The 27,471-nt window shown below is 39.8% G+C and overlaps 1 protein-coding gene across 1 annotated transcript; it reads right to left on the minus strand.

The window, feature by feature from the left end:
* On the minus strand, positions 1 to 27,329 carry LOC109400751 (uracil phosphoribosyltransferase homolog). Its single transcript, XM_062853156.1, has 4 exons — positions 26,569 to 27,329; positions 13,323 to 13,515; positions 12,143 to 12,310; positions 1 to 684 (listed from the first exon to the last, which is right to left on the minus strand). The coding sequence occupies exons 1-4, from the start codon at positions 26,700 to 26,702 to the stop codon at positions 502 to 504; spliced, it is 678 nt and encodes a 225-aa protein (XP_062709140.1). The 5' UTR covers positions 26,703 to 27,329; the 3' UTR covers positions 1 to 501.
* Positions 27,330 to 27,471: the final 142 nt, after the last annotated feature.

Consider the following 27,471-nt stretch of genomic DNA (forward strand, 5'->3'; position numbering starts at 1 on the left):
TACAGTCATTCAAAGATTCTTATATTATTCTTACAGTAAAATAACGAGTTCTAAAAAACGAAGATCAGTTTCTTTCCACATCCTGGCATTCTGACAACGCGCTTTGAGCCTACTAACTAATTTAAGTCATACTTTCTAGAGACAAGAGGGGACAACACGTCTCGCTTGCTTGCTTGCTTGCTTGCTAGCTGAGCTGATTCGCTAAACTTTCTTTTTTTCTACACAATCACTCTCACCACTTTCTTGTTAGACAGGACAAAAAGTAAGTTGATTCTTTACCACAATTGATGCTATGAAATAAAAAAAAAATATAGTAAATAAATAAGTTAAGAGCGAGTCGTAGTGGTAGGTGATAGCAGCAGGTAGGTTTGCTGGCTTCCCGGTGTCTGTATGAATGTATCCATCGTTATTCGCAGTAAAATAGTCAAATGTGATAGTCCCTTGCCCTCTCCCAAGTCCCTCCTCATTCTCCTCTTCCTCCTGAGATGGGAAATGCGGGGACTAGTCCGTGCCGAAGTACTTTTGGCCGAAGTGGTTCGGTGCCGAGGCGTGCAGTTCCGAGGTCAAGATTTTCATGTCGGGAAAGGCGGTCACCACCATCGAGGCGGCCACCGGCGTGCAGAACAGATTCGACAGGATGATGGCCGTTTCGGGGACTCCGTGGTCTTTCAGTACGTTGACGGCCTGTTGGTGGGTGGAGAAGAAAACGGAAAATTGAAATTATTTATGTAATTTTGAGTTTTTCATCGAGAATAGATGGTGGAATTCTTTTTTCGTGGAGAGTGAACATTGACATCTGATTATCTGGAGAGAAGTGTTTCAGACGGGACCCGCTGTGAGTTTACCACAGTCTATAGACTTTCTCTACGTTTTATGCGATATTACAGTGCTCTTTTCAAGGTTCTGTTTGAACCCATTGCATTGCGTTAGTAACCATTTTATATACCTACCTGGCATTTTCGCCATCCCATCGCTCATTCCATTAAATTTCCAATGTGTTCTAAGCTCAAAACATCCCTTGCCGCATGCCCATGAACACACTTAATACTGGGAACTAGTGGGAGTAGTTTTGCCAGTAATAGAAAATCACGCTTATAAAAGAAGCAGAAAAGCACGGAAATCCCTGGACGACTTCCCGGAGAAACCTTGTGGAATCCTAGGAGGACTCCCTACAGGAATCCTGGGAGAAAAATGTTGAGACTTCCTGAAAAATCCATGGAAAAATTCCCAGCAATTGCACTCTGGAGATATTCCCGGAAAATTCCTGATGGGATCGCAAGAGGAACTCCATGATAAATCCTTGGTGGAATTTATAAGGAAATCTATGGAGAAATCCACTGAAAAACCCTTAGAGGAGCTCCTGGGCAAACTCCTGTTGAAAATTCGAGAGAATTCTTTGGTGAAATTCATCCCCGAAGAACTTTGAGAAATTCTCCTGGTTAACTCCTTGGAAAAAAAACCCTAGAGTATACCAGATAAAATGTCTGGAGGAATTACTGATGGAATCCCTACAAAAATTCATAGAGAGAACTAGATAACCCTGAAACCCCTGGCAAAATTATCGAAAGAATTCTTGGAGAAGCTCCAGGAAGAGTTTCTTGTGAGATTATTGAAAAAGTGCATAAAGAAATCCTTTTCCGGTCCCCTGTTCCAATCCTAGGGTAATGTCTGGAGGAATACCTGGTGGAATCGCTGAGGTGAAAATTTTCCAGGCATTCCTGGGCGAATCCCCGGTGTGATTTCTGGCGGAATCCCTGGTAGAGTTTTTGGAAGCATTCGGGTGGAATATCTAGAGGAATCCTTGGTAGAAGTCTTGGATTAATGTCTTGAGATATTCCTCAATGGATCCCTAGACGAAACTCGAGGTATAACTCTAGAGGAATCCCTGAAGAAATCCCAAGAGGAAACTCTATATACAGTCAGGTCTTTTTTTACGCGGTTTTGGTTTACGCGGCCACGTAAATGAAAACTCCATACAAAAAAAAATTTCATCGTCTTATTTTTGCATGATTCGTCGAGAAATGGTGAGTCTTTTTATACGCGGTTTTTCGAAATTTGAACTGAGTTTTATTTTTACGCGGTACGTATCCCCCGCGTAAAAAAAACCTGACTGTATATATATTAGTGGATTAATCTCTGGTGAAATTCTTGAAACAATTCCATGAGAAACAATCGCATGACAAATATTGGATTGGCAAGATATATAATTATAAAACAATGTTACAAACTGATGCGATAATGTTTTAAAATGTGAAATATGGTAGGAAATCGCGCCACTTGGGCGGTGGCTTCTATATTCGTCTGTTTTCCACTATAACTCAGTCAAATTTGAACCAATTGACACAACTTTTGGAATGTAGTGAGATAGGTTTAGTATCTACTCGTGTACAACATTTCAAGTCAATTGGTTCAAAATTGACTGAGTTATAGTGGAAAACAGACGAATATAGAAGCCACCGCCCAAGTGGCGCGATACCCTACAAGAAGTAAATTGATACTTGCAGTTGGATTGTTATCAAAAACAATTCAGAGAACCAATTGACATATCAAATGCCTTCACAACTTTGCCAGCATTCCAAGCCAAAGATAGTGACAGATAGTTCTTAGTTTGCTGAATAACTTTGCCAAAGACGGTATCATTCTATCTCATCCGGATTCTGAGTTAAAGGTTTTTGAATATTTTTGACACTGGCGCTTCCTAGTGGACGAATCTTGAACTAAAGTGACTGTTTCCAGACATTATATGTACTTGTTTGAAATTTTTGACACTAGGCGCCACCTTGCGGATAAATCAAGAACCATAGACCCAATTGTCAGATAGTTATTGTTGAACAACTTTGCCGAAGACGGCATCAATCTATCTCGGCAGGATTCTAAGATGTACAGGTTTGAACATATTTGACACTGACGCCGCCTATCGGACCAATCTCGAACCAAAGTCGTCGTTGTCAGATGTTTCTTAGTTTGGTGAATATATTTGCAGAAAGATTATATTTCTACCTCATCGGGATCTTGATGTATACGTTGTGCAAAATATGTGACCAATTTTGGTACCCCAAGACAATCCGGAATTACTCCAGAACCATGTGGACCAGACCCATGTCCCCGGAATCATAAACTAAGAGAATTCTTCGGGAGGTTTCATCAAAATCCATCAAAAAACAAAAAATATATGACAATTTTTGTGCAGTATCTTGGCTGGATAAAGGTTGAAATCTCTGAAGAAATCTGTGTTAGGATTCCAGATGTAATTAATGGAGAAATCCACGGAGGAATTTCTGAAAAAAGTTCTGGAGCGATTCCTAGAGAAATGTCAGTAGATAAGGCTTCAAAAATTCTAACATGAATTCCAGGAGAATTTGTAAACAGAATCTGTGTAGGAATTCCGAAAGAATCACAAAAGAAATCCCTAAAGCAATACTAAGAAATATTCCAAGAAGAGCTCCTGGAAAATGAAAAGAGAAATCCCGGGAAATCCTTATGGGAAAATTATATAGACATTTCTGGATAAACTGTCTGAGTAATTCCTGGGAACATATCAAGAAAGTTCCATTAAGATTTTTTTAGGAAATCCTAAATGGGGCCTCCGGGTAAATATCTGAATGAATCCCCGGTAGAGTTTCTGAAGAAGTCTTAGCAGCAATTCCTGAAACAATCCTAAAAAAATTCTTGAAAGAATCCCTAGGAAAATCCCTAAATTATGGGAGGAATTACAGTAATGTCCCGATTGTGTGTTTATTTTTCTGCAGATATGTGGCACAGTTCACTTGATTGCATAACTCGTAGGCGATCTGATAAGATCAACACTGTGCTATGAAAGTTGGAAGGAAGGAAAACGGCTTTTCAACCATTTCTGGTTCTAGCGATGGCTATGAACATATGAATATGCATGGGTTGTATATATAGAGAGGAAAGTATAAAGAGAGTGGATAGAAAGATGCAAATTAGAAGGAAAGGGACGGGCCAGGGATTGAACCCACACAGATAAAAATAATGAGATTTACACGTCATGTTAACTTCAGTTTAATCATGTAAACTTAGTGGTATGATGGTTTACACGATATATCATGTAAATTGGTGTTATATGTCGTGTAAACACACAGAGTCATGCTGAATTACATGACATATAATGGAAGTTTACATGATATGTTATGACTTTTACACGATATGTCATGTAAAATTCTGTGATATCCCACGCTCCAACCATGTGCATCATATGTCACAGAATTTTACACTCTTTTTTCGATCTGTGCAGGACCATCTGCATATGAATCAGAAGCGGTAGCAGCTAGACCACCAAGCGTGGAACGCCTACAAGTTATGCAACCAAAGCTAACTGTGCCGCTAGTCCTTCATAGTAATCAGCACACAATCTATAACCTTACGAACACTATAAATATCCCCTATCCATGGATCGCATCACCGACCCAACGGTGACTCCCAGATCTCCCATCCTTTCCGTCTAATAAATACCCCAGTCCGTTGTTCTATATACTGTGTTCTATATATATGTTCTATAAACAGCTACGAAGCGCTGCTGCTTTGTGTATTTGGCAACATTACAAAACGTATTGTATAAAAGCAGCTGTTTTATAGGCTGGGACTCTTATTCGATTTGCACATCTTCCGGCAACTCTTCCGGAATTGGATTCAAGTTCAAAGCAACCAAAATGAGTTTAGAACACTGAGATGGATAGCTGTAAAGTATTTGTGTAGCAGCCATATATCTCGCTTGAAGTTTGTTTTGCCAATACTGTTTACATCCGACAAGCCGTGTTGCTACCAACCGTTTCTTCATTACAGCTTCAAGCTGTAATAATATCGCATAACGAGCTTCAAAACTCTCCTGGTTTGTAGATTTCTCAATACAATAGCATGCCAGCATAGCTTTTCCATAACAAATTATGTTGGACAATCTCATTTTGTTATAATCAAACTATTGATATACAGTTGACTCTCTACATCTCGATATTGAAGGGACCATCGAGATAGGGAGAGATCGAAATCAAGAACCAATTTGTAATGCACACTAAATTGAAAAATCGTCCGAAACTAGGAAAACCCGTCAACAAACAGATGTCACTTCGCCTTGCTAGAATGTTTTGCACCTAAGAAACGAGATCTAGCAACCTGTAAAAACGGGCATATCGACATGTGGAGAGAAAATCTAGAACAAATCCGGACGAGATCGCATCGAGATAGAGATATCGAGATAAGGAGATATCGACATGTAAATAGGTAAAATGTATGCAGATTGAAGGGACCGACCAAACCATCGAGATAGGGAGAGATATCGAGATGTAGAACATCGACATACGGAGAGTCGACTGTATATACACTCACTGAATTGCATTTCAATAACATAATGTGTTGAAGTACAAGTGTTGTTATTGTTGATCAACTTATAAACAATAGCACAACAGTAACAAGTTCTGAAATCAAAGCAACAATTCGACAATTATGATCTGTCCATTTGTTATGTTCCATTTTTTTGTATTCAATTATTAAAGAATTTATTGAAGAATTCCTCAAATAATATACAGAAAAGCACTTGGCAGTTCTAGAGGAACCCTTTTATAAATTCCTGAAGAAGTCTACAAAAGAATGCCTGGCGCAATCTTTATAGAAATTACAAAAGTAATCCTTGTAAAATCCAGGAGGAATTTTCGACGTAATTCTTATATCTCAGGAAAAATCGGTGCAATTAAAACGAAATTTCCAGAAAAATTGTAATACTCGGTGAAATATTTCAAATATCCCAAAAATGTTCTGCAAAACTGTTGAGAAAATTCTCAATAGAATTTTCTAAAACATCTTCAGTGTTAGTGCTGAAAAAAAAACAAAACGTAAGTCACAAATTGCTATCGACGGCCAAACTTTTCAAGCATAATAATGTGTTGATTTTAAAACCGTGCTCCGAAAACAATTAAAGAAGAACAGTTCTCGCGCTCAGTGTCATACGGGCGTATCTACAATGATCGATTTCTCTTCATCGAATTTCTCTTCGGGTAATAACTTGGCCTGCAAATCATTTCTGATCCTTTTGTTGTTTTAGATGCTATTCATAATCGTCTTTCACCGAAATACACCGAGAGATCATACAAATATTGGTCGTATTTTCCGGAATAATCCGAAGAGAAAATCGACGAGGAGAAATTAATCATTGTAGATACGCCTGTATGATACTAAACGCGAGAGTTTATAAACTACAGCTGGAAGTCGAAGCTCGTATCATTTGAAAATATAGAAATTACTAAAGTTTAATTGTTTTTTGTTACGTCCTGGAGTTTGGGGTGGGAATAAAGCTATGTTCATTTAGAATCCGGAATGACAAAATCACGTATATCTTAGGGATGGAATAACAAACATAAAAGGTGAAGCCCTCAAAACAAAGATTATTTATTGTACTTTCATGGAAAAATATCATTGAAATTATTTATTTTTATTTTTCACACATTTTCTCACTTTTTCAGTGTTGACCTCTAAAAATCTGCACAACGGTGGTGAATTTTAGCATCAACCCCTTCCGCACGTTTGTTCAACAATCAGGTCATCTATGCAGTGTCCTGAGTGCCTTGACTAGTCTGACTAGGATTCCGAAGAAAAATTGCCAAACTTTTTTTATTGCGAAATGAGGGGCAATTCAGTGAATTGAGAAAACGCGAAATTTGAGTGTTTTTGTCGTTGATAAACACTACCCATCTGTGACGATACCACTGAACGTCTCCGGCTGTCATGGCAGCTCATCAAAATAGGTAAAACCATTTCATATCCCTTGTGTGCGTTTTTGAAAAACAACACGCGATTCTTGAGGCTGTCATCCTTGTATGAGTTGGTTCTCATCATTTTGTTGTGAAAAAATCATGCCCAGAGTACGAACTTCTTGCCAAATCATCAAATTCAAAGCAGATTTATCAATGAACCCAAGCTTTTTCTTCCGAGGACACTTCCTTATGCCATGGTTAACAACATCTGTGCACATAACACATAATGGTTTTGACGATATTACCATTTTTCGCGACTGTCGTACCTGACCACGCTAAATTTTCAACGTGTTTGTGCAAGATTTTTTTCCTCCTCTTGCCTTCAATCTGAAATAACTTTTCACTCGTTGCAAAAAAATCGATGAAATTTTCACCATTTAAAGAGGATTAGTGTATGATCAGACTGCTGCAAAAGAATGATGATTATGTTCATTGAGAGCGCCACTAGAAAATGTGACATGATTCCGGATTCTAAGTGAACATAGCTTTACATTAAAACGTAGACTTCATTTACACTTAAAATACTACATTATAAAGATGCGACACGTTTACATCACGGCGGTTACAAAACTTCTAATTCTAATTGACTGCTTCGTGCTGCATCAACCGAAAAGCAGACTCGTTGCCTTCGGTGGGCGAGCAGTATAGGGAGAGACTGCTGATCAGCTCAGTGGTTCCCAACATTTTTAAATCTCTTAGAATGAATTAAACTGAATATAGTATAGTATTTTTCGCTGTGGTTATTCTCTTCTGCTTGGAAATCCATAAATAGTATCTGATTATAATTCGAACAAGCGGTGTGGAGTAGAAACGATTTTTTTTTCAAGCACTTCAGAATGTCTATGTTGTTATTTACTGGTATGTACCAGATTTGCTGGCACGTCGGAACATAGGGTCTGGGACCATTTGGGCGGGGCGCAGGGGGACCTATTTTGGGCACTTGCTGCTATAACTCAGTCAATTTCAAACCGATTGACTTTAATTTTTGAACATTGCTAGGTACTGTACAAATCTGATCGTGTTCCAAAAGTCAAGTTATTCGGTTCAAAACTGACTAAGCAAGTTACCAAAATAGGACCTCCTTCCCAAATGATCCCAGACCCTACTTGGTAAAACTTGACAATTTGAAAACACAGAATGTTGATTAATTTGCAAATTGAGAGAACAAATTGCGTAAAAAATCACGTTCTAGTGGGATTCAAGCCCACGAATTCATAGTCGCAAAAGCGGCGTTTTAACTAACTAAGCCACAGAGCAGGTAACGATTCTACGGAATAGAAAGCCAAATTTACTCCGAGTTCACACCAAGAACGCCCCTGTTTTCACAATCCTATAACTCGGCTCTTCGTATTCGAATACGTAGTCGTGGATTGGAATACCACATGAACGCGATTTTTTTTTCACAATTTCATCTCTCAATCTGCCAATTAATCAACGCTCTGCGTCTTATAATTTTCAAGTTTTTCCATGTAACGGCAATCGAATTCTGCTATTATGGACAGTTAATCTTATGAAATCAGCTTATCTTATGAAATTTTATCGATAATAAAATCGGTTGAAAAACGTGATAAAATAGGGGGTACATAGAATCGATGGCAGACACAATGACACAATCGTGGCGTAATAAAATCGGGTCAAAACTGTATTTAATATGATGTCATGCTGCAAATAGAATGCGGAATCGTTCTTATCTCTGTTATTCTGTTATTCTGTTATAATCAACGCACCCCCTGGCCGTGGCCAATCTGCGTTGTTTCGCTGGGCGATACGTCTACCAGTAGACTTGTATCTGCCCTATGCTAAACCGATTAGCATATCAAGTCCTTTCCACTGATGAGTAGGCTCGAATGTCCCGCCCCTCCCTATAACCCATAGGGGGAAATAAGGAGTTTCCAGTTTCAAGTATTGTATTGATTATGACACCAACTCTTTCTATTCCTTGGGAAAAAAAATCACTAGACTTGGATTATCAGACTACTATTAATAATGAACATAATTAAGATACAAGTTTACATACACAATTGTAAAAGCAGTGTCAGATACTTTAAAGTGAATTGAAAAATGTGAATAAGATAAATTGTAAACTATTTCGCGGCGACACGAATGCTTCAATAGTGTCATAAATAAAGGCGCAAACAAACAAATAATTGATATTGAAGTATGCATATTGAAGTATTTATCTATTAGCAAAGTAGTAGAAAGAGTTGGGTGCCTGATTATAAAATTGTTGTACTTATCTTGTGTGTTTCGGACAAGTCCCGTTTGTGTTGGCCATTGGGACACTTCTTGCTTCAAAACGGTCGTTTCTGGAATGGAAAGAGAATAATTGGCCGCACAACTCCGCAAATGGGCGGCCCGCACATATTAGTATAATGTTGCAATGATTGAAAATAATAGAGTATAATTGTTAATCTATATGAATACTGCTACTAGTTCAGGTTTCTCACCCTCCACGATTCTCTAGATACTGTTATAGCGTGTTTGTTGTAAATTTGTTAATAAGCGAAGCCTCCAAAACAGTTACGTGAAGTTGTATCAAAATTCTACAGAGTGTTGGGGAAGGGGAGGGGAAATAAACATACTTCTTCCTACACCTAGCAGTTCGGATCTTCTGTTCACACTGTCATTCCAACCTTCTTTCAGTGTGAAACGTTTCTGGATCTGGAACGGGTGGTATCACTTTACGCTACTCTTCTATCATGAACATAGATAACTACTTTTAAAAATAAAAGTTTTGTCCTACTACCTATTTTATACCTGAAAGATGTTAATTGGTCAAATGTTTCGTTCAGCAAGTCTATGTCCATATTGATGATACAACCTTTTATTAATGAATAATAATGTTGCTCACAGTTGTGAGGCAATATAACATTCAACTCGTTGAGGGCAAGTTATGAACCTACAGAAAATTTCTTATTAGGCTGTTACCTCTAAAACTACTAAACACATATTGAAACGTGAAATTGTATTGTAATAATTGATCCTAATCTTAACCCTATCACTGGAACGCGTTTGAAGCAAATTGATATTGCTAATGATTTGGTTGGGCATTAAAAGTTTTTTTGGTTTCGACACACATACTATGCCCTACGACATTGGCGATTCTATTGTCTATGGCTCACCTATTTCGTGCCACCCAGCAGGGACTTGGTCTGGTACCCAATTCAGTACATCCACTCCACGTAATATACCGCACCTCTTTTGATTTGTGATATATTACGCGGAACATTACTCTCTTCATTCGGATAGCGGCTATGTAACCCATTGGATTAAAAGCCTCCATCAAACATGAAGCGATTAATCGGAGACTGAAGACTCTATACCAAATTTGGCTCAGAGACAGGTAATCAGTGAGGTCAGTTTTTCTCGTTTGTCAGAGACGATTGATACGTATTAAGACAAACTTTCCACAGCATCTGCCAGTAATAATCGGTGATCGATCAACATTCCGAGTACCCCAATTTACACAAGAATGCCAAGGATCACCGCTCATGCTTTACAATACAGTTGGAAAAACTAGAACAACACCTGGCCACAATTATGCATAAAGCACTAAAGCGGACCGGAAGTGTTGGTGAGCCAGCCCCCACCAAGGCTTTCCAAAGATCAAATTAAGTACTAATTTTGAAATCATATCACGGAGATATGATCATATCAATATCATATTAAGATATGACATCAAAATTTGATCGTTTTAAGATATGATTATGATATTCACGTCTAGAGCTCTAACGGAGGGTCCATCAATTTTCCTTACTTTTTTGGGGAGGAGTTTCAGAAAATCGCAACTTTAAACATTTTTGAAAACAAGGTGTAAATAGTGGGCCGGTCCCAGCGAGAGTTACTGATTTATTTTTATTACAAGACTATCTCATGACTCTCTTCAATCAAGCGGAATGAATGCCCAAAATTCTAGCATAGAATTATGATAACTTTTTAGTGCGATTTGAGCCCACGACATCATGTTCACAAGACCGACACTTTAACCAACTAAGCCACAGAACAGGAACGATTCTGCGGAATATAAAACCAAACTTACTCCGAGTCCACACCTAGAACACTCCAATTTTCACAATCCCGTCGCTCTTCGTATTCGAATACGGAGTCGTCGTGGGTTCGAATATCACAAGAACGCATTTTTTTTTCATAATTTCATCTTTCAATTCGCCAATTAATCGACGTTCTGTGTCTTGTAATTTTCAAGTTTTTCCAAATATCGGCAATCAAATTTTGCTATTATGGACAGTTAATCTTATGAAATCAGCTTATCTTATGAAATTTTATCGATAATAAAATCGGTTGAAAAACGTGATGAAATGGGGCGTACACAGAAGCGGTGGCAGACACAATCGTGGCGTAATAAAATCGGGTCAAAACTGTATTTAATATGATGTCATGCTGCAAATAGAATGCGGAATCGTTCTTATCTCGCCAAAAAAAAAAAATCTTTTGCGTATCACGATAACGAAACCGCAACGCAGTAAACCTATACACAGGAAATTTATCAATCGTCGAAAAATATAACAGCACGTCGTACACATGTTTATTAGCGTGGTTCAAAAAAAAGTTTTTGCTCCACACCGCTTATTCGATTCCCAACCAGATTATATGCCTCCTCCCAAAATTTGAGCTCATTTGGTTGAAAATTGAGACTGCACAAGCCCTTCAAAGTTTGTATGGGGATTACTATGGGAAAACGATGTTTTTCATTCAATCCACCGTAACATTTTCCTAAGTGCCCTAGTGGGTTAGTTGACCCTTGGTAATCCTAGGCTACTCTATCAGCTACAACATTGCAGAAGACCGCATTCAAATCGGACGCCTCATTAATTAGTTACCGATTTTTATCCAGAATCGAAATCTTTACTCATGATGGTTAGACTAATCGGTGGGCATCACTGCATTTTGCAGTGGAACATAGTAGCCATGATTTCAGTGTGCTATCCTTGGCGCCATATGCAGCAATGTTGCCTGCTGGGAAGCTGGAGGATCACTGTTAATGTTTGCCCAGTTGGATACAAATTGATAACTATTTAATGAGGCGTCCGATTTGAATGCAGTCTTCGGCAAAGTTGTAGCTGATAGAGTAGCCTAGGATTACCAAGGGTCGACTAACCCACAAGGACATTTGGGGAAATGCTACGGTCGATTGAATGAAAAACATCATTTTCCCATAGTAATTCCCTTACAAACTTTGATGGGCTTGTGCAGTCTCAATTTTTAACCTAATGAGCTCAAATTTTGGGAGAAGGTATATAATCTGGTTGGGAATCGAATAAGTGGTGTGGAGCAAAAACGATTTTTTGAACCACGCTAATGTATATTTCACATAAACTCCGGTGCTAATTTAATTCACCAGCATCCCCCTTGTTACTAACCTGTATGACGGTGTTCCCCGTGGCCATTATGGGATACATGAGCAGCACCTGTCGTTTGGAGATGTCGTCTGGAAACCGCGCGTACACGACTCGCGCCGCATGTGTCTCTGCGTCCGATTCCACCAGGATTTTCCCTATCCGAATCGATCGACAGCAGTCTCGCAATCCCTAGGAAGTATAGATAAGGAATCAGTAATCAGAGGCAACAGAAGCGCCAATTAAGTGATAATTGTTAGTAAACATTTGGGAGTCATTCATATACGATGAGCCTCGCGATGAGCCTTATCAATGAATACAGCATTTTCACAGATAAACGGACAAAACACTATTATTTTCGTCAAGAATAGAAACTAAAAGAAAATAAAGTGAATGCAAAAGTCTATCAAAACTAATCGAATCTGAATATACATCTGTAACATAAGATCTGTGTTACAGATATACTGCCTATGATCGCATACCATTCCCATTATTGCTGGTTTTCCGATTTATATGGGGCAGTTATGCAATCATAGGCAGTAAACTTAAAGATAATGAGAAGACTTTTCAGATAACTATAAAAGCCCCCTCCTAAAAATCTCTGAAAGAGTAACTGTTAAATAATCTAGAGCACTCTATGAACTCTATGAAAAATTCTTAGAGACATGTTTGAATGTATTTCTGGAATACTCACTGTAGCAATTCCTGGATTCTTGAATATACATATATTTGAAGGTATACTTGATTCCGGAGGAACGCCAGCTATTCATAGGTAATTTCTAAAGTGACTATGATGAAAAACTCTAATGCAATTTAAAAAAAAAAGAATCTCCTAATAGGTACTTGGAGAAATCCGTGAATTAAACTTTGATTCAATTTCTAAGAATTCTGAAGTTTTTTTCAGGGCAAATATCTAGATAAATGTTTTTTTTTTCAAGCATACCTATTATTCTAGTTTATGAAATTCATTAAGAAGTTTAGAATTGTTTTGTAAATTCATAATGAAAAAGTTGTCTTAGAGACTTCAGTTTACAGAATTCTTAAACAAAAAACGACTACTGTTAATAATAAGCTGATTGATCTGATAGACCAAAAATCAAATGGGCATTAAAAATGTGTTGAGTCCGTTTATCTATGATTGCCGGTTTAGAATAGCATGCACAACACTCTACCACTATCCATCTGAGTATTTTCCAAAACAAACCTGTTCCATCGCTTCGCCCGAGCGTATGATCGAGACGCCGCAGTTGCCGGACCGATACTTGAGTCCATCGTAGATGGCCCCGGTCGGCGTCACGACGGAGCAATCCGAGTAGGGCAGTTGATTGAGGCTCTCTTCGATGACGAGGCGTATCAGTCGATCGGCGTAGAACTTGAAGTCACTGCGCGAGGTGTTTCTAAAATTAAACACGGAATACAAATAGGAATATCGATCAGAGTTTACCTACAACAACGGAGGGAGGCACATGGTACCAATATCTTACAATGTGGGTCAAATTTGCCGGTCGTCGAACAAAGACCAAAACAGTAGGTATAGTGAGTGGAATAACGAGCGCGCGTGCATCAAGCTGCGAGACGGAGGTGTGAGGCGCAGACGACTCGTGATTGCGACATTACAACAGTAGCGCAAGGGGAGATTGGTTTATTTGTATTTGCCGGGGGTTCTCAAAGCAATGGTATTTGCTATGCAACGGTTATATTCGGAAGTAAGAATTTGATGACTTTAGGGGTGATTCCTTCACCCTGGCTTAAGCGTTAAACCAAATTACCCATATAAGCATGGCTTATTAAGCCGATGTGATTATGAGGAATTTTATAATCGCAAAATCGATAGCATAAGGCCTTTCAGTCTTTATTATTTGTATATAAAAATGTATTTGTAAAATAACTTTTGGAGATGTGATGGTTGAATAAGTCATAGATATCACCCAAGCAGCACACATGTCACAAAGGTGTGTCGACAGCGCAAATTTTTGGTTATACAGGAGTTACATTAATGTAATTCTAACCCAAAGGCAGAATAACTTGTAATAAATTACTCGTGTCCAACCAAAAACCTGTGCTGTTGACACTTCACAATGGTCCGAGGGTCGTTGTTGACGCCGACAATAGATCTGGCCATACTTGGGCCTTCTCATAGTAGTCTCTCGCACAATGTAAATAGCTCCCAAAATGTCCATGTTCTTTATTTCTTTGATGTAATAAACTATTTAGAATATATACACAAAAGACAACTATTCTAATTTTGCAATTATTACCGGTCGGTAGGTGAACCGATAAAGTGCGCGGGAGCGCGCGGGGCGCTGTACGAATGCGCTTGACGATCTATTCGTTTTGGCGATAAACTATAATTGAAGTGACCGTTACGGATAGGAACAAGAAGGGGTCATTTAAATATAACGTCCATCTTTTGGGGAAGGGGGTTGGGGTTGTTTAAGAAGAGTGATATGCCATGTATTAGGTATACTATGAAGCGTGACGGAGCGGCTCGAGGGAGAAGGGGGTTCTAAAATTCTGAAAAAATGATAGACGTCATATTTGAATCGTCCCTAACATTGACCGCCGGGAAAGCCAAATGAAGGACTGTTCACAAATCACGTCACATTGTAGACAGACGGAGAATGCCTGCCGTAGTGCTACGGTTCATACATTTTTTCTACTAATTTCTATACAAAATTTGCTACATGGTGGAGAGGCAGGCCTGAAATTGTCAGTTCTAGTGTTACATAATATTTAAATGGTTCGTAAGTCATGTAAAAAAGACGCAATAAAGGTTGCAAAGGAAGCTTTCACTCGGGCCAAGGTTGAGAGGGCTGTGAGATCTTTCGAGCCATTTAAGTCTCCTGGCATGGATGGAATATTCCCAGCGTTGATCCAAAAAGAGGAGAAAACACTGGTTCCACCCTTGGTTGAGATTTTTAGGGCGAGTCTGATTTTGGGGCATATACCCAACGATTGGCGTCAAATCCGGGCTGTCTTCATTCCGAAGGCAGGAAAGAGGGATAAAACCAACCCCAAAGCATTCAGGCCGATAAGTTTATCCTCTGTAATGCTCAAAATTATGGAAAAGGTACTAAATCACAAATTTATGAAAGCAATGCTTTTGTCAAAAAACCAATTCGCTTATCAAAGTGGAAAATCTACGATCTCGGCACTACATACGGTAGTTCAAAAGATCGAAAAAAACACTCAATGCAAAAGAAATTGCTCTTGTAGCATTTCTTGATATTGAGGGCGCATTCGATAACGCTTCTTATTCGTCTATAGGGTCAGCAATGTTGAGGAGAAAATTCGACCCATGCATTGTTACCTGGGTACATGCTATGCTAGCTAATCGAAAAATCTCCTCTGAGCTTAGCGGTTCATACATTACTGTTAAAGCAACAAGGGGATGTTCGCAAGGCGGAGTGCTTTCTCCTTTGTTGTGGTCACTGGTGGTGGATGAGCTTCTAGACAGCTTAGAGAGAAGAGGCTTCGAAGTGGTTGGATATGCTGATGACGTTGTCATTATTGTACGAGGCAAATTCGAAAGTGTTATCGTGGAAAGAATGCAATCTGCCCTAAATCACACTTTTTCCTGGTGTCATAAGGAACAACTAGGCATAAATCCTACAAAAACTTCCATTATCCCTTTCACCAAACGGAGGAAGGTCCAACTGAAACCCCTTTTCTTGAATCATACACAACTAGTTTATTCAAGCGAAGTAAAGTATCTAGGTGTCATACTCGACGCAAAACTGAATTGGAATTCTCATCTCCAATCAGTTGTGCAGAAAGGTCTCAATACACTTTGGGTTTGTTCAAAAACCCTGGGTAAAAGATGGGGCCTAAAACCAAGTATGATCATGTGGATATATAAAACCATTGTTCGTCCCAGGACTACTTACGCTTCCCTTGTCTGGTGGCCTAAAACTAATGAGGCTGCTGCAAGGGCGAAGCTCAACAAAATCCAACGCACCGCTTGCATAGCGATCACTGGTGCAGTTCGTAGTACACCCACTTTGGCCCTAGACGCAATGCTTCACCTGCCCCGGTTAGATCAATTCATAAAGCTGGAAGCGGAAAAAAGTGCTCTAAGGTTAAAGAGAACAAAAACGCTGCTGTCGGGAGACCTTACGGGTCACCTCAGCATATTAAATGAATTTGCCATAAATCCCGCAATAGGAATTTGTAGTGACTGGATGGAAACGGTAGTCAATTATGACTTACCTTACGATGTGCTCATTCCTTCCCGCCAGGAGTGGGAAGGAGGTGGACCCAGCGTTCCAACAGGCTCTATAAATTTCTTCACAGATGGTTCGAAAATGAATAATCTGACAGGCTCCGGAATCTATGGCCCTAGAACAAAAATCTCTGTCCACTTAGGACAGTGGCCCACAGTATTTCAGGCGGAAATATATGCAATATTAGAATGCGTGTTATTATGCCTGAGGAGAAAGTATAGGTTTGCAAAAATATGTATTTTCTCTGACAGCCAAGCGGCACTTAAGTCGCTTAATAACTACACTTGTAACTCAAAGCTAGTGTGGGAATGCATTCTGGCTTTGAAAAACTTATCCATACGCAATCGAGTCTACCTATATTGGATCCCAGGACATACGGGTCTAGAGGGAAACGAGATTGCTGATGAGCTAGCCAGAAATGGATCTAATGAAAGGTTCATTGGCCCTGAGCCCTTCTGCGGGATCTCAGACTGCTCTGTAAAAATGGAACTGAACAAATATATGGTCAGTCAAATCACATCAAACTGGAATGCACTTCCCCATACGAGCCAATCTAAAAGGCTCATAACGATAAACCCCAAGAAAACCCAACAACTATTAGGTCTCAACAAAAGGGATCTCAACATCTACACCGGTCTAATAACTGGACACTGCCTCTGCAGATACCATCTACAAAAGATAAAGCAATTCAAACCTCAAATTGCCGCTTCTGTGACGAGGAGAGGGAAACATCAGAACACATCCTCTGCTATTGCAGTGCACTCACTCAACGTAGGTTCAAAGTTCTCAGCAAGCCCTTTTTAGGGCCTGCTGACATATGGATCTTATCTCCCAAGAACGTGGTTGGCTTCATAAAGCTAGTCTCGCCAGAATGGGGGAGTCACATACTGTAACTCAGGATCTCTATTCATCAATAATAGATGGTCTTGAGTTCAGTCGATACCAAGGTATCTCAGTGACAAATATGTTACTGAGATAACTTGCGTGAGGTAAGGGGCAAAAGGGTATATCACAATAGTTCTAAAATCTGGACGCAGTGATCTTCACCCGACAAACGAGAGAAAAGTCATGTATTCACGTTCAACATGCATTTACTAAAAGTGCGCAAAAATTAGGAACACAAATAATGGTTTCAAACACTGCGCACCACTATTTCCTAATTGAATTGAAAAAATATTACAAACTGTGATTGATATTACTAGAATATCACCTTTTTAGAATTAACTGCAAAATTAATCATCGTTGTACAGTTTTATCGAGGAAAATGTTGCTTTTAAGTAGAGTTACTTCTTGGCAACCGTGTTAATGCGAGGCAAATTTCGACGTTTTTGTGTATTTTTTGTTTATTATTCAACATAAACAATGATTATGACCAATTAAATATTCGTCAAATAATGTTTATGTTTGCACAATGCTACTGCAATGATTAAACAGGTAGAAATGTTGACATTTAGTTATTCTTTTCGTTATTTTACAAGAATGCGCAAAGTTTGGACCTGCGCAAAGTTAGGTGCACACACGGTAGAAGTGACTGGATGTGGTGAATCTTTCTCTCCAATCCAATTCAAAACAGGCAGTAGATGCTATGATAGAACAGGGTGTCTACTCAATTATAAAAATGAAATTCCCTGATATTTCCAGGTTTTTGAAAATAATTCCAGATTCAAGAAACTTTAACAAATCGACTAAACTAAACATTATTTCAGATTTCTAGAAATTCATGGAAACGCAACTTTTTGGGAAGCTTTGTTCCAGCTATAATGACATTCCACCAGCATTTAGGACGGAAGCATAAGATGATTTTCTGATGAAATTCTTAGAACAATGCTGAAGATACTTTAGGAGAATCTTCTGCATAATTTGATGAAATTTTTGTTTACGAGTTTCTAGAGCAATTTAACAAGGAAAACAACAAGAAATTACACTATATTTTTTATAAAAGTTAAGCTTGGCTGTTCCAGCTGAAAATATTCCAAATTGTTCCTAAGCAAACTTTCTTAAATATTTCCGGACATTTAAAAAATTGCAGCTAACGCTAGCTTCAGTTATAAGCCTTCGTTGGTTTAGAATCACTCAAGTATGCATTTTCAGGAATTTCGCTAGATTCCTTCTCTCCTTGTATAGAATTACTAGCAAAAATGTTAGATATGTTTATAGGATTTCAGTCAGAAAATCCTTTCAGAGTTTCAAAACAATTGACTTCAAATAATACTACCAGTTACACTTGAAAATTTAAAAAATGTGCACACAATTTCAAATAGAGAAATTTTGAATTCTTTCAGAATATTCTATTTCTTTTCTCCACAACAAATTTGAACGACTATTTTAACGTCAAAACAGCATTTTTAATAAAAGTATATGAACAAATATTGTTACAGATGAACTGATTCCAAAACTAATAGAAAAAATGTTGTAAATGAATAGTTTTGATTGTCAATAGTTTCACTCTTGAAACAAGTAATTGACAATTAGAATATATTAATAAGTTGGCAACTATGTTCCAAAACTATTGCATTATATCCATCGAAAATAGTGTCTCTCGAGTTCGTTAAAATAAGTGGAGCTCAGAAGCAACTATGGGAAAGAGAGTTGAAAATTCTTTCAAACATTGTTTAGAATCATTTATGAGTTGTCCTAAAACGTTGATTGATTGATTTGTCTTTATTAGAGAGACTTTCAGCCCTTGGCTGGTTCGTCTCTCCGTCCTAAAACGTTCCAGAAATGTTCAGAAAAATATTTAAAAATTCTTCCAGAAGTCATTTAGTTAATTTCGCTAAAAATACACTGCCGGTGGACGCATAATTATCTCATGTGCAAAAACAGACAATCGAGAAAATCGCGTCCAAAGTTCAAAAAAGTAAATTGCCTCAACTATGAAGCATAAGTGCTAAATCATGTTGAAACATCGACCAATTTTGAATTTGAGCACTTATTTTTGTTTTAGAGCGATTTGAATGTTTCATAGGATTTGCGCTTATGCGTTCACTTTTAAGAATGTGGAAAATCGGCGTTGCATTTTTACGGCAATTGGCTTCTTAAACGGTGTTGAGATAGGGTATTGGTTCCCTTATTAAGCATGTGGCTCCCATTTTCATCCTACGAAAAACAAAGGATTGAAGCGCTGTTTGTTTTGTTTCTTATTTTTGTATTTTTTGTTAGAAGTGAGCACCCATGAAAACAAAAATAACGGAATCAATCGGTGCCGTAATCGCTTGTTTTCGAATAGGATGAAAATGGGAGCATGAGATTACTGATGGCACACATACCCTAATTCAATATTCTGAATCTGCATGTAAAACTGAGCCGAAATCCAAATTTTCATGAGTTTTGATGCCTGGGAACCTATTTAAAAATCAATTTGAAGTTTGTATGGGAGCGAATTGTCGAATCACCCCTCGTCGCAGTTTGTACTGGGCGGAGCTGTCAAACAGTTGCCCAGCTGTCAAAAGATGATTTTGAAAATTCTTTTTCAAATTGATTTTTGGTGTCAAAATAAAGTTCTAAAAATCTGAAAAAAATCATAGTGGCTCAGAAAAAGGTGCTCTTTCATATAAAATCAAAAAAATCATTAAATTTTTCAAAATTAAGGAACCCAATTTTCGGAACAAACTAACAGTTTTTATTTCTTTATATGATAGTACACTATGAATCATGTTCATAAGTTGCAAAATCTCAATATTGCTAAAAATGCACATGGGACAAATATGCTTCCACCGGCAGTACAGGGGATAGACAAAATGATCGGGACAGGTAAAATTTTCAATTTTCAAAAAATGTTCAACTAGGGAATCGCGCCACTTGGGCGGTGGCTTCTATTTTCGTCTGTTTTCCGCTGTAACTCAATCAAATTTGAACCAATTGACACATTTTTTGCAATGCAGTGAGATAGGTATAGTATCTACCCGTGTACAACATTTCAAGTCAATTGGTTCAAAATTGACTGAGTTATAGTGGAAAACAGACGAATATAGAAGCCACCGTCTAAGTGGCGCGATACCCTAGCAGTAACTTTTCGAAAAGTGTATCGAATATTCTCAAATTGTTACTGTAAGTTAATCAACTAGTTGTGTTCTCTTCGGGAAAGTTTCTTCGTATTGTTTGAACATTGTTTCCAACAATAGTAAAAATATTGGTTCTCAAGATAATCATGTCAACTTTTCGAAGATCGAACAGGAAAATTATGTTGACAGCAAGAATGGCCTGAAGGAGATTGATTTCAAGGTTACCACTGCGAAAGCTATCCAAGCCTGGAATGATGAAAGAGAACGGATATCCCGTAGACAGGCGAAGAAAATTGAGCGACTACTTTTAGTAATAGAGCTTGAGACTTACCAACAGGTCCCCCGTAGTGTTTGAGAGATCCTAGGGTGAGAGTTGGGAAACGAATAACTAGAAAAAATAACATCTAAGGTAATCTCAGATAATCACCAATTACTATGATCGCCAACACTCCCTCTTAATCGGCCAATCCTAAGCGGAACCGTAGAGTCTTGAAGCGTCCGATATCCAGTTCTTTGGAGAATATTTCCGCTAATTGATCAGTGGTTCCAATAGGTTCAACATTCAGTGATCCATTGTTGATATGATATCTAATAAAATAATGTTTTATATCTATCTGCTTGACACGCTTACATTTGGTATTCTTTGACATTGAAATACATTTCTTCAAAAATTACAAACGGGTCTTCTACAACAAATTCCTCCAAGCCTTGCAAAATTCCCTTCAGCTACAGGACTTCAGATGTAGCAGCACTCAAAGCTATATACTCAGCCTTGCTTGACGATGGTGCAACAATCTGCCGCTCACAGATTTCCGATCACATGTGTCCGGCAAGGATGGGAACACTCACTTGGAAAGAGTTACACTCACTTGCAGTTTTCTCAACTCAGAAGCGTGCAATCAAGAAACGATGTATGAGCGACTTTTACCTTGTGTTTTCTTCTAAAACTTTGCCGAATAGAGTAGGGGTCGCACACGCATACCGAAGTCGTGAGGGAGCTGCAAAGGCAACTCTCCACGAGGTGAATGTAAATTACACTCGCCTCGTGGAGAGTCGCTTTCACAGCTCTGTCACGACCATGGGATTCGTGTGCAACCCCTACTCTATTCGGCAAAGTTTTAGACGAAATCACAAGGTAAAATTCAGTTTCTCCTCTACGTCGGTCTGCATCGGACGCAGCAGTAATTCGCTCCCGATCGCTCGCATTCGAATAAGTAGCCTTTTGTTCGGAACGGCTTTTGTCCGTGTGGTTTACACATTCGGTGCTAAAATTTGGTGCTGTTTGTCATGGAAGCGATTTGTAACACAGTGCAATTCAAATTCCCCGTCGGTGCTCCACAGCCATCATGGGAGGAGATTGCCGATTTTACAAAGCGATTGCACTCGGACTTGCTGCAAATAGAGGCAGTGTACAGACTGCCGGGGCGGTGCCTTTGCATTAAGTATACAACGGAACGGGACATGGAAAATATGCTGGAACGACAGGAGGAATTAATCAAATTCAATTACTCCAACGGAAAGACCGCGGACGTACGCTTGTCCATTGCGGGAAGGAACAGCACCTACGTTCGTGTTTTCGACATCGCTCCGGAGGTGCCCGATACCGATTTGACGTTGGTGTTTGGTGAGTACGGAAAAGTGGAAAGCGTCATTCGAGAAAAATTTCCTATCGGACTGGGCCTCGATCACCTGCACACAGGTATTCGAGGAGTATACGTAGAAATAGAGAAAGAGATTCCACCATCTCTACAAATCAGCGGTTGGAAAGCTCGGATTTTCTACGAGGGTCTTAAGGACAAATGTTTTTTATGCTGCTTGGAGGGACATCATAAGGATGCTTGCCCGCAGCGGAAGACCAAGAAGACTAGGAATAAGAAGAAAGAAGGAGCAGTTACTTATGCTGGAATTGTGGAATCCGGAGCGTCAGCGTTGTCTGATGAAGTACAAGTAATCGAAGAGGAGAGCATAGATGAAGATGTGATCGAGGAAACCATGGATACCGAAGCGATAATACGTGAAATTGAAATGCGGCGGAAAGAACAGGAAGCTGAAATGGAGCGACAACGGGAGGAAAGAGTAATGACTGGCCTAGCAAAATTAACGAACGCGTTCCAGTCTGCGATGGACCGACATGAGGCAAATGAACGTAGGAATAAATTTGCAGCGACGGGATCGACATCTACTGAAATGCTGCGCCCGAAGAAGACGGCGAGAAAAAGTTAACCTGGTAGAATATTTAATTTTTAAAATTAAACTTTTTACAATAATGAGATTCGGCTCCGTTAAATGTTAAGCATATATGAGCCTGCCAAATAAATGAATTGAAAAAAAAAAAAAGGTAAAATTCGTCCATACATCGCTTCTTGATTGCATGCTTCTGAGCTGAGAAAATAGCAAGTGAATGTAACTCGTTGCAAGTGAGTGTTCCCATCACTGGTGTCCGTCACCCAGTCCGAGTCAGCAAAACCGGTCAATGAAGATTCGTTCTGTCTTAGATTGCATTTGAGCTTCAACGTTTTCGTTCCCTTCAAATATTGGACAATCCTTTTTAGCATTTGCCAATTTACTGCCCGTGTATCCAAAGGCAAAACAAATGTCTGGCCTCACACAAAGTATCATGTACATTATGCTTCCCAACAGTTCTTGAAACGAATGTCCAACGCAATCTTTTGATTCAGTCGCCGGTGGAAGAGTCTTTGCAATAGGAGTTTTAACCGGATTGCAGTACTTCATTCAAAACTTCTCCAGTACTCGATTGATCCAGCTTATTGGGACAACTCCATCGTGCGTTTTCCTTTGTTATAGGATATCTTGATTCCGAGAAAATGTTTGATTTCACCACAGTTGGACATTTAAAATTTCTGCGACAGTATTTTCTTGATTTCGTTGATCTCCGAAAGGTCACGTCCTACCAACAGCAAGTCGTCAACGTAGATGATAACGTAAATGCTTCCGTTACTCGTGGTTCGCGTGTAGAGACAATAGTCATGCCTAGACCGAGTAAATCCGTTCCTGGTTAGCAAATCGTTTAGTTTTTCATTCAAACATCTGGGGCTTTGCTTCAGTCCGTATAATGATTTCTCTAATTTGCAGACAACATTTGATCTGGCCAACACTTCATTCGGGACAGCAAGGTAAACGTTTTCTTTCAGGTCACCATACAGAAACGCTGTTTTAACATCGAGCTGTTGGACATGTAGCTTCCTATAAACCGCCACTGCCAATACTGTACGGATGGTTACGAAGGGGCTGTCCATTTATTACGTAAGGGAAATTTCGCGCTTTTTCGAATCCCTCCTCCCCCCCCCCTTGTATTTTTTTTGTATGGCGCGTAAGATTCTCAAACCCCTCCTCCCCCATAAATCCTTACAAAATTAATGGACCGCCCCCAACTTTGCGACTGGTGCGTAGGTTTCTCCATAGTCTACTCCAGCCTGCTGCAGGAACCCTTTCGTGACTAAATCAGCTTTGTACTGAACAGGTTTTCCATTCGCGTCCTTTTTAACACGGAAGATCCGCTTCAATTTCAATGGAGTGACATTACAAGGACATTCAACCAGTCTTGTTAGCGATCACAGTCTTTGACACCTTTTCGTCGATATTCGGCTGCCATTGTCTCCAACATTCACAACACAAGCGATCAAACTACTGTACGGAACAAAAATGTCGAATGAATGCGCTTGACCACGAATGCGCCTTCGGGAGATGGTCGGATTTTTGTTATTCCTAAAGAGAGCTGTTTTGGATAAATGTATGTGTCGTAATCGATTTATCACACACGAATAAACTAATATTATACCAATCTTAATCAAAATTGGCTGAAATCTTGCAAAAAGCTGAGTTTAGGCAAATGTCATCGTGTCGGACGACGATGATTTGATCCTATCCAGTGATCCTCGTCAGGGCGTCCAGGCACATCTTGAAACGTCTGGGATGGAAACAGAAACTACATAGAAGCCACGCCAGGACAATTTTCGCATGATGAACCAGTACTATCTGAAGAACATTGTACAGCAGAAAAGATTCTTCCAACAAAATAGTCTTTCCACTTACGCGGAGGTCTGCGCTCCCGTTCGCTGCGCCTCATGGATTCTTCATCATGATTGGAACCATGTTCTGAATGCGAAGGGAGCGCTTGTGCTGCTGCATTCCGGTTCACTATCAGGACCTGCCTCCATATGCGTATTGGGTTCTTCAACAGGTTCGACTTTCTCAGCTTGTTCAACAACTTCAATAGCACGAGCAGGACGTTCCCCCTCTTGTTCGAAGCTTTGCAGATTTCGAGTTTCATGTACTTCTGAATATACTTTCAGGTCATATGCCACGAACACCAACGAAACGACTGACTGACGGACTGACTGTTCATCGTGTACTCCAGCGAACGGAAAACAATTTTCGCTGAATTTCACATCTCTTGCGATGAATAACTGCGTTTTTATCGATGTTCCACAGGTATAGAGACGAATCAGCCAAGGGCTGAAAGTCTCTTTAATAAAGTCAAATCAATCAATCAATGCTCCACAGGCGGTAACCACTTGGTGCGTATCCAACCATCATCGCTTATCGATATTTCGAATCCAATTTCTTCCGCAGCTGAGGCGAATTCCATGATCTATTGTCATTTTTGAAATTTTGAAACTTTTTGCCGCAGTCGCGATTGCTTCGTATATTTCGTATTTCTTTTTCAGCATATACACCATTACGAAATTAGAATAGTCGTCTATAAAGGTGACAAAATAGCGCTAACCATCCCATGCAGTCGGTGTTATTGGGCCACATACATCCGAGTGGATAAGTTTCAATGGTCTTGCTGTTCGTACATGTGTACATTTGAACGGTTCCCTGCATAGTTTGGCAAATACACAAGGTTTACAGAATGCTAGTCCGTCAGATTGCTTCGGCATGCCGGTTACCATACCAGCCAGGGTCTTCAAATTCGCGCATCCCAGATGTCCAAATCTGCGGTGCCAGTGATTTGCGTCCTCGACTTGACAGATAAGAGCGGAACCTTGTTCATTGTGGACGTCAAGCGTATCGGACATATCGCGATCACTTCAGCTTCATGTTCCATCTTCGCTGCGTTTCTCTTAAACGTTACCTTGATGTCCGCTCTAGCCACTTTCTTCACCGAAAGAAGATTTGCTCGCAGATCTGGTATTAATAACTGGGACAGAATGTCGGATTCTGATTGATTGATTTATCTTGATTATAGAGGCTTTCAGCCCTTGGCTGGTTCGTCTCTCCGGGATTCTTCTAATTTGGCTCCGGCAGATTTCAATTGTCGGATCAAATCGTCAAAGATCTTGAGATGCTCCCGAACGGACGTTCCTTCAGACATCTTCAATATCGCAAGTTGCTTTTTGACCAATGTCGGCACCGCTCAAACGTCAAATTTTCTTTGAGAGTAAGCAGACCAGCATGAATTCGTGCAGTGGACCAGAGCTTGAGAGTTAACAACAGGTAACGATCTTTATCAACTTCCGTAGTGGTTGAGTTGAGGGTTGGAAGTTGGAAAACGAGTAACAAAAAAAATACGTCTAGGGTAATGTCAGCTATTCACCGATTACTGTGATCGCCAACAACTACTGAGTAAACATACTAACATACTGAGTCAACAAACGGGTAAGAGTAGGATGCAGCAACTTCGAGCAAGTTCAACCTACGTCGTTGAACAGGACTCATAATTCTCCGGAGGCGAACCAGCCTCGGGCTGAAAATCTTGACAATAAAGCACAGTTTCGAGTTCGAAAGGAATCGCTCAAGAAACTTCTTGAGTGATTCCTGGCAGAAACTTTCTTCGGTGACTGCCATTTGAACTGTCATTTCTTCGCTACTGCGTACTGCGATCAAAGAAAAACCGGTTGCTTGAGCGATTCAGACAAGGAATTTCCCATGCATCAAGATAGGCTTAAAGATAAAAAAACATAAAAACTTCTAATGCTTACGAGAAAGCAAAACAAATTCACATTATTGCGTTGATTATTCCAGTTTTGTTTTTGTTACGGTTTTAGCTATCACGCTCGTAAAGAACAACGCTTTGAGAACCCCTGACGACTACGCTCATTCACTAAAGCAGTTTCATCCACCAGCATCAGCACAACTTTAGCCACACGACTCAACTTCCGGCGGTGTAGGCGACGACGCAACTCAATCAGCAGTTTGTGAAATTTAACACCTCTACGCGCGGACACATTTAACGTTAAGCCTCATCCGCATAGGTACTCACTTGTCCCTGATGATGGTTTGAAGCTCTCGAATTTGGGCGCTGCAATCGATGATGTGCAGATTGCTTCCATAGTCGGCCGGATTGGTTGAGCTGGGTGTTTCTTCGATTTTCTTGTTGTTGACCTCGCTGCACATTGTTGTCGATTGGTGATCTGATCCCGTTATTGCTGCTGTGCTAGGATGTCCCCCTTTTCAGATGACACAATTTTCTTCGATGGTTTTCCCGGCCGTGAGTCACGATCACTTCTTGTATGTACCAGGGAAATGACAAGACGCCACCGGTACCTTTCAGTGATTATGCTGAATCAAATCTCTTCTTCCTCTGTCGCACGTTGTTTGTGCCGTCCGTTCAGTGCGTGCGTGCGTGAGTGAAATCTTGCGTCGAAATTGACTCGTGATCTCGATTCTCGACGGCAAATTGCACAACTTTCAACCAGTGGACGGAAAACGTGTCCGTCGTAGAACCCACTCTGATGAAATGGCCAGTTTTAGCACTGCGTAGAAACTTACACTTTTTACATGAACACACGAATAAACTTTACACTTATTGCACTTTTAATACTTTTACCGGTAGAAAATGACACAATTAAAAACACTTTGTAAAAAGACAAGAACACATTCAGTAGATGACGACGATCGCGCACGATACCGTTCTTTTTTCGTGACACAAAAACATGCACGCCAAACCACAGAGGAGAGAGGAGAACCGACCGAATCGCATCAGCAGCAAGCGCAAGCCGAGGAACGATTGCACGCCGAAGTCCCGCAAAAGTCGTGAAAAATCAGCTGACGTTTTCACACGCCGCACGACCGAGCTGTCACTGTCAAACACGAGCCGAGGGAGTGGGCACTTTTGTGTAGTCGCGGTTCGTGGGACAGGGATGTGAGACAATACGCAGTACAC

This window comes from Aedes albopictus, chromosome 2 (assembly GCF_035046485.1).
Source record: "Aedes albopictus strain Foshan chromosome 2, AalbF5, whole genome shotgun sequence".
NCBI lineage: Eukaryota > Metazoa > Arthropoda > Insecta > Diptera > Culicidae > Aedes > Aedes albopictus.